We start from the raw sequence: 14,138 nt of genomic DNA on the forward strand, positions 1-14,138 counted from the left end.
AGTTCTGCAGTAAATCACATTATGTATATACTTTGTGTTCTAGTTTAGACTAAAGTGGAATTGCTGGGTCAAAGGATATATAAATAAAATGTTTTGTAACATACTACAGAATTACCTTCAGCAAGGCTATAGCAATTTGCACTTACCTTGAGTATGAGAATATCCATTGTCTCACATTTATGACATACTGGGTATTATCACTTTTTTTTTTTTTTTTTACTTTTGCAAATCAGGTTGGTGAAAAATGAAATTCTTTTTATTTACATTTCTCTGATGTCTGATAAGATTGATCAATCTTCATACGTTTTTTGTTCATATGATTTTTTTTCTTCTATATGTTTATATGATTACCTGTTGATACCCTTTGAATTGGGTACCATTTCCCTTTTCTCATTGGATGGTTTTTATGGGCACTAATCCTATGCCTGTATGGGGAGGGGGAGTTATACTCATTAAAAAAGTGAAGGGGAGGGTTGTGTTTGAGGGAGGGTATTGCTGAGTCACATGTATTCTGCCCAAGTTTTACATTTGGTTAATTATGGTTCACTTAAAGAGTTATGTAGGGCAAAAAAAAAGACTTATGGACTGACTTCAGTGCTAGCTTCTGCTTGATAAATAATTTATATATTTTAACTTTGATTTGGTGTCTTTCACCATGTTAAGGCTTTTAACATATATGAAGGCCTATCTGATTGTCCTTTATTGCTTCTGAGTTTTACAAACACTTTTAAGAGACTTCTATAGTCAAAACTTTTACTGTTTTATTTTTTAATGTCTGTACCATCTTTCTAATATACTAATATCCTTAAAGTGTGTATACCTATTTTTATTTTTTTCTGTGGTTACCTATTCTTGCCGATAATAATTCCTCATCTTTCTTTGTCAATACTATATTCTTGCTTTATAATTTTTTGAATCTGACAAACCAGATTAAAAATTAATCTTTAATTTTTTTCTTTTTTCTTATATTTGTGCCATTTTTGTATAAGCCTGTCAAGTTCCCGTAGTAATGCATTGGATTTTTATTAGGATTTGCATTGCTACACCTAGGCTGAATCTAAGGCTGAAGATGGATTGAAATGAGTTGGGATCCAAATTTTATTTTAGGGCTATTCATCATTATAGCTATTTATTTATTTATTTATTTATTTATTTATTTATTTATTTATTGTTTTTCAGTTTATATGTATTGAGAGAGAGAGTGCGTGTGTGAGCAGGGAAAGAAAGGTCAGAGAGAGAGAGGGAGGGAGAGAATCCCAAGCAGGCTGTGCACTGTCCACACAGAGGCACACAGGACTCAATCTCACAAGTGTGAGATCATGACCTGAGCTGAAATCAGGAGTTGGATGCATAATCGACTAAGCCATCCAGGCGCCCCCCATCATTATAGTTTAGAAGTCACTAATTTATACAGTTTGCTTGGAATTCTATACATAAGAATTTCCTAGAGCTTACTTTTGAAAGGGAAGATTCTGACCCCTCTGGTTAATTGAAATCAGTCCATTGAGGACACCAGAATACTCAGTTTTTATAGCTTACCCTTTTTTTTTTTTTAAGCTTATTTATTTATTTTGAGAGTGTGAGAGAGCATAAGTAGGAGAGGGGCAGAGAGAATGAGAGAGAGAGGGAGAGAGAATGAATCCCAAGCAGGCCCTGCACTGTTAGTGCAGAGCCCGACTCAGGGCTTGATCTCAGGAACTGAACCGTGAGATCACGACCTTAACCAAGATCAAGAGTTGGATGCTTAACTGACTGAGCCACCCAGCTTATACTTTTCATTGTATCTGATGATTAAGATGTTCTTTGTTAGTAAGATTGGTAAAAGTACAAATGGTTTTTAAGTGCGGTACCTCAGATGATAGATTATTACGTATAGAGCCTTTCTTTTAGACTTTTTTCTAAGCTCCATCTCTAATTATCTGACCTTGGACAGTTTCTTCTCTTATGAAATGAGGAAAATTGAACCAGATGATGTTTAATTTTAAATGTTAAACTGAGTAGTCTTTAAAATTATTTTGTTTTTGATATTGCTCATTCTGTATTTAAGTTTTCTTCTTGCATACCATAGTGGTTTAAAAAAAAACTTTATTGTTATAGATGTAATTTTCCTTGCAGAAGGTAGAATATGTAGAGGACCTCTTATTCTACATAGTAACAACTGGTGTTTGGTTGATTAAACAAAAAAGCTTGTAGTGAATAACAAAAAAACCCCACAATAGATCCATATCATAAATATTTTGCCTTAAGAAAATACACAAATGTACATTTATTCACTGTCTTGCCATCTTACCTTGGGTGGGGGGAGGATTTAGGTCAGAGGCCTTTTCTTTTCTTTAAATTTTTTTTAATGTTTGTTTATTTTGAGAGAGAGAAAGAGAGAGAACATGCATGAGCAGGGGAGGGGCAGAGAGAGAGGGAGACATAGAATCTGGAGCAGGCTCCAGACTCAAGCTGTCAGCACTGAGCCCAACTGTGGGGCTCAAACTCGTGAACTGTGAGATCATGACCTGAGCTGAAGTTGAACACTTAATTAACCAACTGAGCCATCCACGCACCCCATTTTCATACCCACTTTTAAAGCTTCTGACATCCACAGAATTTATCTGCTTTCCTTAAGACTATGGCCATAGTGAAATTCCTTTCAAACTTAGATTAAGAAACAGGTTTTTCCACTGGATTTTTATAACTCCTCTGGGACTACTAGTCATAACTTCATTAGAACATTTTTTTCTTACACTTTTACCTTTATGTTCCTCTTTTCTTGGATACTTTCAGTGTACCTCTGATATTTACACTTAAGGATCTTTATTTATTTTCTTAAATTTTATTTAACTTTATCTATTTTGAGAGAGAGTACGCATATGCACGGAGGATGGGCAGAGAGAGGGGGAGAGAGAATCCCAAGCAGGCTCTGCACTGCCAGTACAGAGCCTGATATGGGGCTCAAACTAACAAACCATGATACCATGACCTGAGGAGAAAGCAAGAGTCAAATGCCCAGCCACCCAGGCGCCTGACTTAAGGGGAAATGCAGATAACTTACTAGATGGTTGGTAGCCCATATTTCTACCTCTGTAATACAGGTTCACATTCCCTTATCTGAAATCTTGAGGCCAGATGTATGTTGGAAATCTGTTTCTCCTTTAATTTTTAGAAATTGTGTGTGTGTATGTGTGTGTGTGTGTGTGTGTGTGTGGTTTTTTATATAAAGTGCTATGTAACCCCTGTTGGGTTTGTGGTAGCATCTGGAAATCAAGCAAATTAATATTGTGTGACTGAACCATAGGACTATCATACTAAATGGGAAAGGGTATAAAAAGCCTCTGTTAGATCGGGTTTTGTTCCCATGTGAGTTACTAAATGTTTGAGGTCATTTGGAGCTTTTTGGTTTTAAAATTATGGATATAGAATCATGGATCTGTACATTCCTCCCATTTAAGACTTATGGGGTATCTTTTCATCTTGATGTGTAAATAAATAGTTGAGCTACTTTTCAAGTTGACATTGATAAGGGCTTTTCAACTGACAATTATTTAATTCACATAGCCATGTTAAATTTCTTATAACTTCTCTTACCCATAGTCTACACAGTCGTCAGAGTTTTACTGATACTCACTTGTCACTGATGTTTTGTCTTTAATTCATACCTCTGACATCTGCTGTTGAATAACATTTTCTAAAATGGTATTGTTAATTGCCATATATTCAGGGAGATATCAAAGAGAATTAATGAAATTCTCTTTATAAAGAAATATAACATCTTAACTTATTATTCATTAGAGGTTCGGAATTTTTAACAGACAATATAATAATATTTTTTCCCTCCAATGCAGGTATTCTTTATACATTTCCCTACAGGGCTCCTCTGTGGAGAAATCCGAAAAGCATATGTAGAGTTTGTCAATGTCAGCAAAAGTCCTCTTACTGGATTGAAGGTTGTTTCTAAACGTCCAGAGTTCTTTACTTTTGGTGGTAACACAGCTGTTCTAACACCACTAAGTCCTTCAGCTTCTGAGAACTGTAGTGCTTACAAGACTGTTGCGACAGACTCTACCGCTGTGTGTACGGCACTCATATCATCGGCTTCCTCTGTAGACTTTGGCATCGGCATAGGGAGTCAGCCAGAGGTGATTCCTGTTCCCCTTCCTGACACTGTTCTTCTACCTGGAGCTTCAGTCCAGCTACCAATGTGGTTACGTGGGCCAGATGAAGAAGGTGTCCATGAAATTAACTTTTTGTTTTACTATGAAAGTGTTAAAAAGCAGCCTAAGATCCGGTGAGTATTATAAAACTTTCTTGATTTAAGCTCTGTGTTTAATGTATGTGCACAAATTCAAATAAACATTTTGATATTTGTTAACATCTGTCATTGTTTATTTAAAAAATTACCCCCTTCTATATTATGCATGATGTTTATAATTGAGTTTGTCCCTAATCTAAGTTCTAAGTAGCCAAAAGTGAAAAAAAATTAGGCTACTATAATCTTCTTAGTGGCTTCTGTCTGTTAACTTCATGATTCTCTGATTCAACCAAGTACCAGGGCCAAAGTTACCACATAATAATGAAGTTCACAGGTACCATTAGTATGTGAAAACAACCTGTCGATAGTCATCCTGTTTCAAGAAAATTACTTTGTTTTACCTTTCCTTTTCCCTGTGCCCTCTCCTGACTCCTGGGAATGTATGGGGGGGAAGATATATATTTGCAGAACAGATGATTAGAGTGGTGTTATAATAAGGGTCACTGAAGAAATTTACCTTGGCACTCACAAGGGTCTGTGGCCTATAAATCATTAAACAACAGGTTATTTTATTTGTGATAATGCTGCTGTCATTTTTATAAAATTAACTAGGAATAATTGTATTACTCCATTTATTAATGGAATATCTAAAATATCTAAGACTTCTGAGGACAAAATGATACAGTATTTATAACGGGGACATATTAGATACTCAATAATATTCTCCTTCAGAGTACAATAGAGCATACTCTGGCCAAGGCAGTCAGAGAAGGCTTTGTAGAATACAGTAGTGGTGAAATGACCTTCCAAGGAAAGTAAAGATTTCAAAATTTGGATATCAAGGGGGATAGGCAAGAGAGTAGTGGGTGTTCCAGGGAGTGGCTGTATATATGAATGAAGATTTGCAAATTAGGAAATATAAACTGAATATAGTTAGTTTGGTCGCAGTGTAAAATATGTGTAAAAGAAGGGAAAATTGTTAGAAGTAATGAATTCAGTAAAGTCGTAGGATCCAAAATTAACATACAGAGATTGATTGCATTTCTAGATGCTAATAATGAACTATCAGAAAAAGAAGTTAAGAAACCAGTCTTATTTACAATTGCGTAAAACAGAATAAAATACCTAGGAATAAATTTAACCAAGGAGATAAAAGACCTGTACTCTGAAAACTGTAAGACATTGATGAAAGAAATTGAAGATGACATAAATAAATGGAAAGATACACTGTGTTCATGGATTGGAAGAATTAATATTGTTAATATGTTCATACTTCCCAAAGCAATCGACAGATTCAGTTCAAGCCCCATCAGAATACGATTGGCATTTTTTACAGAATGAGATCAAAGAATCCTAAAATTTGTGTTGAACCACAAAAGACCCCAAATAGCCAAAGCATTCTGGAGAAAGAAGAATAAAGCTGGAACTGTCGTGCTACCTGATTTCAAACTATACTACAAAGCTATAGTAATCAATACAGTATGATACTGGGACGAAAATAGACACACATCAGTGGAACACAATAGAAAACCCAGAAATAAATCCATGCATATGTGGTCAATTAATCTTGACCAGGGAGGCAAGAATATACAATGGAGAAGATAGTTTCTTCAATAAATGACGTTGGGAAAATGGGACAACTGCATATAAAAGAATGAACCTGGACCATTACCTTACACCATAAACAAAGATAATTCACAACGGAGTAAAGACTTGAATGCAAGATTTTAAACCATAAAACTCCTAGAAGAAAACATAGGCAGTGAGCTCTTTGACACTGATCTTAGCAATATTCTTTTGGACCAGTGTTTTCAGGCAAGGGCAGCAAAAGTGAAAACAAATGGGATCACATCAAACTTGAAAGCTTTTGCACAAAGAAACCATCAGCAAAACAAAAAGGCATCCTACTGAATGGGACAAAGTATTTGCAGATCATGTATCCAACAAGGGGTTAATATCCAAAAATATAAATAACTTACACAATTAATATTAAGAACACCCCAATTTAGGGGCGCCTGGTTGGCTCAGTCAGTTAAGTGTCAACTCTTGGTTTTGGCTCAGGTCATGAATTTGCAGTTTGTGAGTTCGAGCCCCCCGTTGGGCTCCTCACTGATGGTACAGAGCCTGCTTGGGATTCTCTCTCCCTTTCTCTCTGCTCCTCCCCCACTTACTCAAAATAAATAAACTTTAAAAAAAAATTTAAAAAAGAAAAAAAATCCCAATTTAAAAATGGGCAGGGGATCTAAGTGGACATTTTTCCGAAGACCTACCGATGGCCAACAGGCACAAGAGATGCTCAGCATCACTAATCAAGGAAATGCACATCAAAACCACAATGAGATATTACTTCACACTTGTCAGATTGGCTGTTATCAAAGACACAAAGTAATATATATTGGTGACGATGTGGAGAAAAAGGAACCCACATATACACTGTTAGTGGATATGTGAATTGGTACAGCCACTTAGAAAAACAGTATGGAAGTTTCTCAAAAAATTAAAATGGAACTACCATATAAAGCAATTTCAATTCTGGTATTCATCTGGAGAAAACAAAATCACCAATCCAAAGAGATACATACATTCCTTTGTTCACTGCTGTATTATTTATAATATTAGCCAAGTTGTGGAGGCAACCTAGGTGTCCTGTTGATAAGGATAAAGAAGATGTGCAATGCGCATGTGTACACAAACACACTCAGAGGAACGTTACTCAGCCATAAAAAGGAATGAATCTTGCCATTTGTGATTACATGGGTGGAGACCTGGACGGGTATTATGCTATGTAAAATAAGACAGACCACATTATTTCACCTATATGTGGAATCCAAAAAAACCAGAAACAGACTCATAGAAGAAAGAAGCTGTTGGTTACCAGAGTAGGGAGGAGTTGGTGGAGTAGGCCAAATAGGTGAAGGGGATTAAGAGGTACAAATTTTCAATTATAAAAGAAGTCATAAGGATGCAATGTACAGTGTAGGGAATATAGTCAGTAATATTACAATAGCTTTGTATGATAGGTGGTCACTAGATTTATGAAAGGGATCATTTCATAATATATAAAAATACTGAATCACTATGATTTATCCCTGAAACTAATAGGATATTGTATTTCAATTGCACTTAAAAAAAAAAAAATTATGGGGTGCCTGGGTGGCTCAGTCAGTTAAGCGTCTGACTTCGGCTCAGGCCATGATCTCATAGTTCGTGAGTTCTAACCCCGCGTTGGGCTATGTGCTAACAGCTCAGAACCTGGATCCTGCTTTGGATTCTGTGTCTCCCTCTCTCTCTGCCCCTCCCCCACTCACACTCTGGCTCTCTCTGTCTCTCAAAAATAAGTAAATGTGAAAACATTTAAAAAAAAATTTAGGAGGTAATGTTAAAAAAAATTAAAGGGGAATTAACATGGAAATGTAAATAGCTGTATTGTGGAGGGCTTTAAATGCCAAGTTAAAGTTTGAAGTTTACTTGATAGGGGATCAGTTACTTTGGAACCACTGTCAGAGAAGAAGCATAATTAGGACATTGCTGCATGAAAATTATTTTCCTGTGCTAGACTGATGAGTTTGGTAAGCAGACATGCCTAGAGTCAAGGTGACTATTAGTTTCCTTCTGAACTGAGAAGAATTGAACTGAAGTTACACTACATAATTTTACTTTATTATTCTGTTTTTGTTTTGTTTTCTGAGTATAAATGGTCCTGAGAGCAGTTAGGTTTTAAAAGCTTTATTTGGAATTAGAGAATCATAACACATGGAGAGGTTCTTACATTAAACTTGCTATTTTTTATTTCTTTAGTCACAGAATATTAAGACACACTGCAGTCATTTGTACCAGCCGATCTTTGAATGTACGGGCCACTGTCTGCAGAAGTAATTCTCTTGAAGATGAGGAGGGCAGAGGGGGCAATATGTTAGTCTTTGTGGATGTGGAAAATACCAATACTGTAAGTTGGTTTAAAACTAAATTTTATTTTTAATTATAGTGGAAGTGTTTCCTTTGTTTTTAGTAAAGGATTCTTTTTTCACAAGATAGCATAAGCTAGGAATTTAGGAATATTCATATACAACAGTGTGAAAACATCTTAATTTTCTATCAGCTTTGTGATTTTAAGTCTCTTCAAATAAAATGACCTGGTGGCATTAATATGGTACATATCATATGAAAGGGTAGCCCTATACGTGAGTAATTAAACCCAAAAGAGATCTGATAGAGTGCTTTCTAGTCTCACCATTCAGAATCTGTTGATGTAATTAAATTTACAAAGTTCTGTATTAGGATTTCCCATTCAGTATTATTAACTTGATAATTGTCACATATTTCTGAGAGTACCATTTTCCTTATATAAAGCATTTCAAACATTTTATCATTCCTGTTTATTTATATACTCTAAATATATAAAAATGAGTATTAAAGAAGGAAATGTGATCTCATTATTAAAATAACATCTTAGTGGGGCACCTGGGTGGCTCAGTTGGTAAGGCATCTGACCATTGATCTCAGCTCAGGTCTTGGTCTCAGGGTTGTGAGTTCGAGCCCTGCATTGCACTCCACTCTGGGCGTGAAGCCTATTTAATAATAATAAGATAGCATCTTAGCATCAGATTGATTCAGTTCAGATACTTACATGAAGTGTTGCTTATTCTGTAATGAATTCTGTAATGTCCTTTGTTTTAGCTTCATAAATTTGTAAGGTTGCCTTTTAGGATATTTAGGATTTATGTGCTTAATACTTTGGTGATCTTTAAAGAAAATAACATTTGTAAAAGTAAGAAAATTGTAATAATTTCAAATTAGCTCTTTTCCAGGTAAATAAAAAATTGTGTACAGATTAACTTTATGTACATTGGCTGTGTATGGAGATTCTGATTTGTTCAATTTTTGTTTATTTTTGCCTTAATGACAATGAGATCTCTCAGAAAGATGAGAAGGAATAAAAAAAATGCTACAGTTTTGATTAAAAATTGACAACAAATACTGTTTGATTAAATACTATCAGTAACTCATTATGATAGGTTCTAATGACTGAATACTCCAGTGGGAGTACATCATAGTTAAATACAGTTCTCATATAAAATGTTGACTTCTCTAAGTAAGTTTAAGGAGGGATTTAAATAACGTAAGCATTCCGAAATGTATATTATTTATTTCAAAATAAAAATTTAATCTTATGTTAATGAATACTTACTTTGGTAGAAGAGTCAGAATATTATTTACATTAGAATATTCTAAGTTCATGCCCCTAAATCTTAAATGACTCTTTTATTTCTTTTTGATAGAGTGAAGCAGGTGTTAAGGAATTCCACATAGTACAAGTATCGAGTAGTAGCAAACACTGGAAATTCCAGAAATCTGTAAATCTCTCTGAAAACAAAGGTTTGTGCTTTATTTTCCTTTTCATAGTAAATTTTCAAATCTTCATTGCTTGATATTTTTCAGAATAGTACTATAATATCAGAAGATTGTCGGTACCTTTTTTATAATTAAGTTTTTTAAGCATTAAGTTGTGTTTTCATTAGTGCAAGTGACTGAATCAAATTACCTATCTTAATCCGTTCTTTCCCATCTTTTTATTCCCTTCCACATATTTCTATTTGCATTTTCTTTATTCAATTGGAAAATCAGTGCCTGAGTAGATGATCACTTTCAAAATTTCAAACAGTACAGAAACATACAGACTAGAATGTGGAAGGTTCTTTTTGTGTCCTTTGCCATTGGTAGGCTGTTTTTTCTGTGTATAACCATACCTCTGTAGTGACTGACTTTATACCCATATAACACTTAAAAGAATATACATACTTGTGATATATATTGACAGATTGTTTTCCAGAATATTTCTGTCAGTTATCCTGGTAGTAATATGAGAATGCCAGTGCTTTTAAGAGTGGAGGGAAGCTGACAAAATATTTGCTCTTTCTGGAGAAAAATTGTACAGTATTATTTCAGAAGCTATAAAAATATTTAAACTCATACTTAGCCTTTCAGTAATCCTTATTTTTGGAATTTGTACAAAGGAATTAATTCAAAACATAGGAAAATCTGTATACTGAGAGCAGGGCAGTTAATTGCAAAGTTGTGTTTAATAGGGAGAAATTCAGTGTGGCTTTAATGTAAATTATAACAGACTATTTTTTAGTCACTAAAAAATAGTGGGCTCCCTGGTTGTGGGCTCCCTGGTTCCCAGGTTCGGATCTTTTAAACTTTTATCTGTAATTTGACACACACACACACACACACACACACACACACAAATATAAATATAAAATGAGTATTATTTATTCTCACACACACACACACACACACACACACACACACAAGCCACATGTGTGACCATGTATTTCAAGAAAATTGGATTTCATCCTTTTTCTGGGCTGAGTGAAATTTGCTTTATTGAGATGAAAACAAAGATGTTTTTCATTAAACATTATTTATAATTATGAATTATTTTCCAGTATTGTTAAGGAAGTCTGAATAATAAATTAGGTTTTACCATGTCAGAAGCTGAGAAAGATCTTTGAAATTTTTTCTTTCTTTTCTTTCTAGATGCCAAACTTGCCAGCAGGGAGAAGGGAAAATTTTGTTTCAAGGCAATACGATGTAAGGAAAAAGAAGGTAAATTCATTTTATTTTCAGACTTTCTTAATGGTATTTTATATTTCATTCCAACGATATGATTAGTTTGTTTTCCCCTGTTTTTTAGTTGCCACACAGTCCTCAGAAAAATACACCTTTGCAGATATCATCTTTGGAAATGAACAGGTATGAAAATAAGCACAATAGCATTTGATCTTCTGGATCAAAGTCACAGTTCTGGAATATCTATTTTGGCAAAACTATTGCTTTAGTAATCCTCAAAATCTTTAGTGGGTGAATATGTCAATATTGTTGGGTTTTGCAGCTTCCCTTCATGCTCTAAAACAGACCAGAAATACTATGTGGATTATGCCATTTTAGTTAGTTATTCAAAACTAACTTTCTTTTGAGGGTATCACAGGAAAAAAGTATAAACCTTGGTATTAAAGAAAGAAACCAGATTATACAAGGAAACCAATTTATTAGGGAAAGTGGTTACAGTGGAACATAAAGATGATAATTCTCTGGATTTTGGTGTATCATATGGTTCTGAGACCAAAATAATAAGCTCTTTTGTAGTTTTAAATGTATTTTCCAAAACAGTGGTATTTCAAGTTAATTATTTGTTAGAATCACTTAGAGTAGGTTTTCAAACTTTCACAACATGTGGGGCTCTTGTTAAATGCAAATTCTATTTCAGTAGGACTAGGGTGGGACCTGAGATTCTAAATTGCTATAAGCTGGAGCATCTGGTTGGCACATTTGGTAGAACATGTGACTCTTGATTTGGGGGTTGTGAATTCGTGCCCTGCATGGGGCATAGTTTACTTAATAAAAAATATGTATACTAAATTACTGTAAGCTCCTAGATGATGTTAAGGTTATTAGTCTTTTTTTTTCAGACCCTCTTTTTGATCTGAGAATTTTGTAAAAATGAAAATTTTGCTTTCCCGCCTCCAAAACTTTGATTTGTTATGTCTTGGGGGGAGTTTGGGAATATGCATTTGTTTGGGAATATGCATTTTTTCCTTCCCTCCCTCCCTCCCTTCCTATTTATTTATTTTGAGAGAGACACAGAGACAGGGACAACGTGAGTCGGGGAGGGGCAGAGAGGGAGAGAGAGAGAATCCTAAGCAGGTTCCACACTGTCAGCACAGAGTCCGATGTGGGGCTAGAACTCACAAACTGTGAGATCATGACCCAAGCTGAAATCAGAGAGTTGGAAGCTTAACCCCAGGAATATGCATTTTCAACCAGCTCTGCATATAATCTGACGAGGCGATGTGGTGATTTGCTTTGAGAAATGCTGGACCAAGGGTGTAAACTTCCACGTAGGCATGCCCTGGTACTGTTAACAATGTTACTGTTTGTGTTATTGTTTCTTCTTTGTGTTTTTTGATTTGATAATTCCAGACCTTCTTATGCTTTTGTATTTCTCTTATCATTGGCCTTCATCTGACTCACTCTTTGTGGCTATCTTTTGACTATTTGAAGAAGCAGTTATTTAGAAATATCTCCGGGTACCAAAAGCCCAGTAATTCCAAAACAAGTATACTTTTAGCAATGCCATGCCTCCTGAATGACTGAATTTAGGTTTCATGATTTCAGTTGTTTGTCCTTGTCACTTCTTTTTTAAATTTAAAATCCCTAGAGACATAATCAAGACCCTTAAATCGTATTAAGTGTATAATTTTTATTGTATTTATTAGCAAATAATTTTGTATAGGAGTACTGAAGAAAGTAAAAACAAAAAAGGACATTTTCCCTTTTGATGAATCTGGTTGAGTAAATAGAACTCCCCAAGCACTACAGATTAATGAGAAAACTATGGGGACAGTTGCTTACCAGAAAATAGTTTATTCTTAAAGGGAAAATGTGTGTATTTATTAATATTTAATAATTAACTTGAAACTTAGCATCTATATAATATAGCCTATAATGAAGGGAATCCTAAGTGTAGACAGTTTACTGTGAAACATAATATCCCATTAAAGGAAATCCTGTACTTCTGATTCCATTAAGAAGTTTTTAAAAAATTCTTTTCTCATGTTCTCTTCCTTCAAGTAGAAGAGCCACATTAAGACCAATTACTCAGTTTGCATTCTGTTTCACTAGATGTTGTCTAGTATTCTAAGTATTCGAATGAGAACTATTTCTGTTATTTTAATAGCACAAAAAATATTACTTTTCAATAATTTATTTTTTATTCATTTTCTTAGAGCTACCCATCATCTTCCCTGGATACTTGGAAGGTCAAACCTAATGTCATGGCAGTGTAGATTAATTATTTTGAGGTAACAGCTTTAAGATTCAGGGTAATTTATACCAAATATTTTAGGTGTTTAAATGTTTTAGTGTGTTTTACAGCCTCCCTCTATTGACAGATTGACCAGAAATTTTTTAATAAGCGTTTTGGTTATACAGAAATATATAGAGAAATATAAATTTTGGTAGGGTGCATTTAATTGAAAACATTTATGTAGATAAGTGATTTTCTTTTGACAGATAATAAGTTCAGCAAGTCCATGTGCAGACTTCTTTTATCGAAGCTTATCTTCTGAATTAAAGAAACCACAAGCCCAGCCGTCCGTGCATACTGAAAAACAGTCATTAGAGGATGCTGTGAGATTGATTCAGAAGTGCAGTGAGGTGGATTTGAATATTGTCGTATTATGGAAGGTATGTGTTACTAGATTATTTCAGCAAGCCTTGCTTACGGATACTTGAGCCTTAAGCTAAAGAACAAATGTAAGCTGGTATTTGCATTTTTTCTGCTTAAGTTTTTCAGTTTCAATATTAAAGTTGTTTTATAATTTTATTTAATAGTTCTATAATGACTTTTTTACTCAAAGAATTCAAATTAGATAGCTTTCTTCTTTGTTATTGTTACTTCTAAGTGGTACTGAGAATATTAGATTTGTTAACCTCCATGAAAACAACTGTTATTATTAAATTCTTTATTATTGGCATTTTCAGAAACTGAAAATGGAAAAAAATAGCACTGTGAACCTTCAGGTACCCATTACTCAGATCCACAGTCACTAATTTGTTGCTATTCATCTTTCATCTATTCCATTAGCCCCTCTCCTTTGTTTTCTTTTATTTTTACTTTCCTTTATTATTTGCTATAGTATTTTTTTTTTTAGTGACATAATATTTTACGTGTAAATGCTCTGTATTCTAGCAGATGAAGACTTTCTTTAACATCTCCAAAATATTGTTATCTCATCCAACCAAATTAACAGTACTTCTTAATTATGATCTATTTGTTGGTCTGTTTTTGTTTTTTCCAGATTATTTTAAAATATTTTAATTTTTTAAAAAT

The 14,138-nt window shown here is 34.3% G+C and overlaps 1 protein-coding gene across 5 annotated transcripts in view; it reads left to right on the forward strand.

Annotated features, from left to right (window-relative positions):
* Window positions 1–14,138, forward strand: part of TRAPPC8 (trafficking protein particle complex subunit 8) — an 83,070-nt gene that overhangs the window by 54,637 nt on the left and 14,295 nt on the right. For all 5 annotated transcript variants that reach the window (XM_058692419.1, XM_058692421.1, XM_058692422.1 and 2 more), the window contains 6 exons: window positions 3,834–4,276; window positions 8,039–8,186; window positions 9,520–9,616; window positions 10,784–10,852; window positions 10,941–10,999; window positions 13,319–13,492. In XM_058692419.1, coding sequence (XP_058548402.1) covers window positions 3,834–4,276; window positions 8,039–8,186; window positions 9,520–9,616; window positions 10,784–10,852; window positions 10,941–10,999; window positions 13,319–13,492 — 990 coding nt within the window. The remainder of the gene's footprint in view (window positions 1–3,833; window positions 4,277–8,038; window positions 8,187–9,519; window positions 9,617–10,783; window positions 10,853–10,940; window positions 11,000–13,318; window positions 13,493–14,138) is intronic.

The sequence above is a fragment of the Neofelis nebulosa genome, chromosome 11 (assembly GCF_028018385.1).
Source record: "Neofelis nebulosa isolate mNeoNeb1 chromosome 11, mNeoNeb1.pri, whole genome shotgun sequence".
In the NCBI taxonomy this organism is placed as follows: Eukaryota; Metazoa; Chordata; class Mammalia; order Carnivora; family Felidae; genus Neofelis; species Neofelis nebulosa.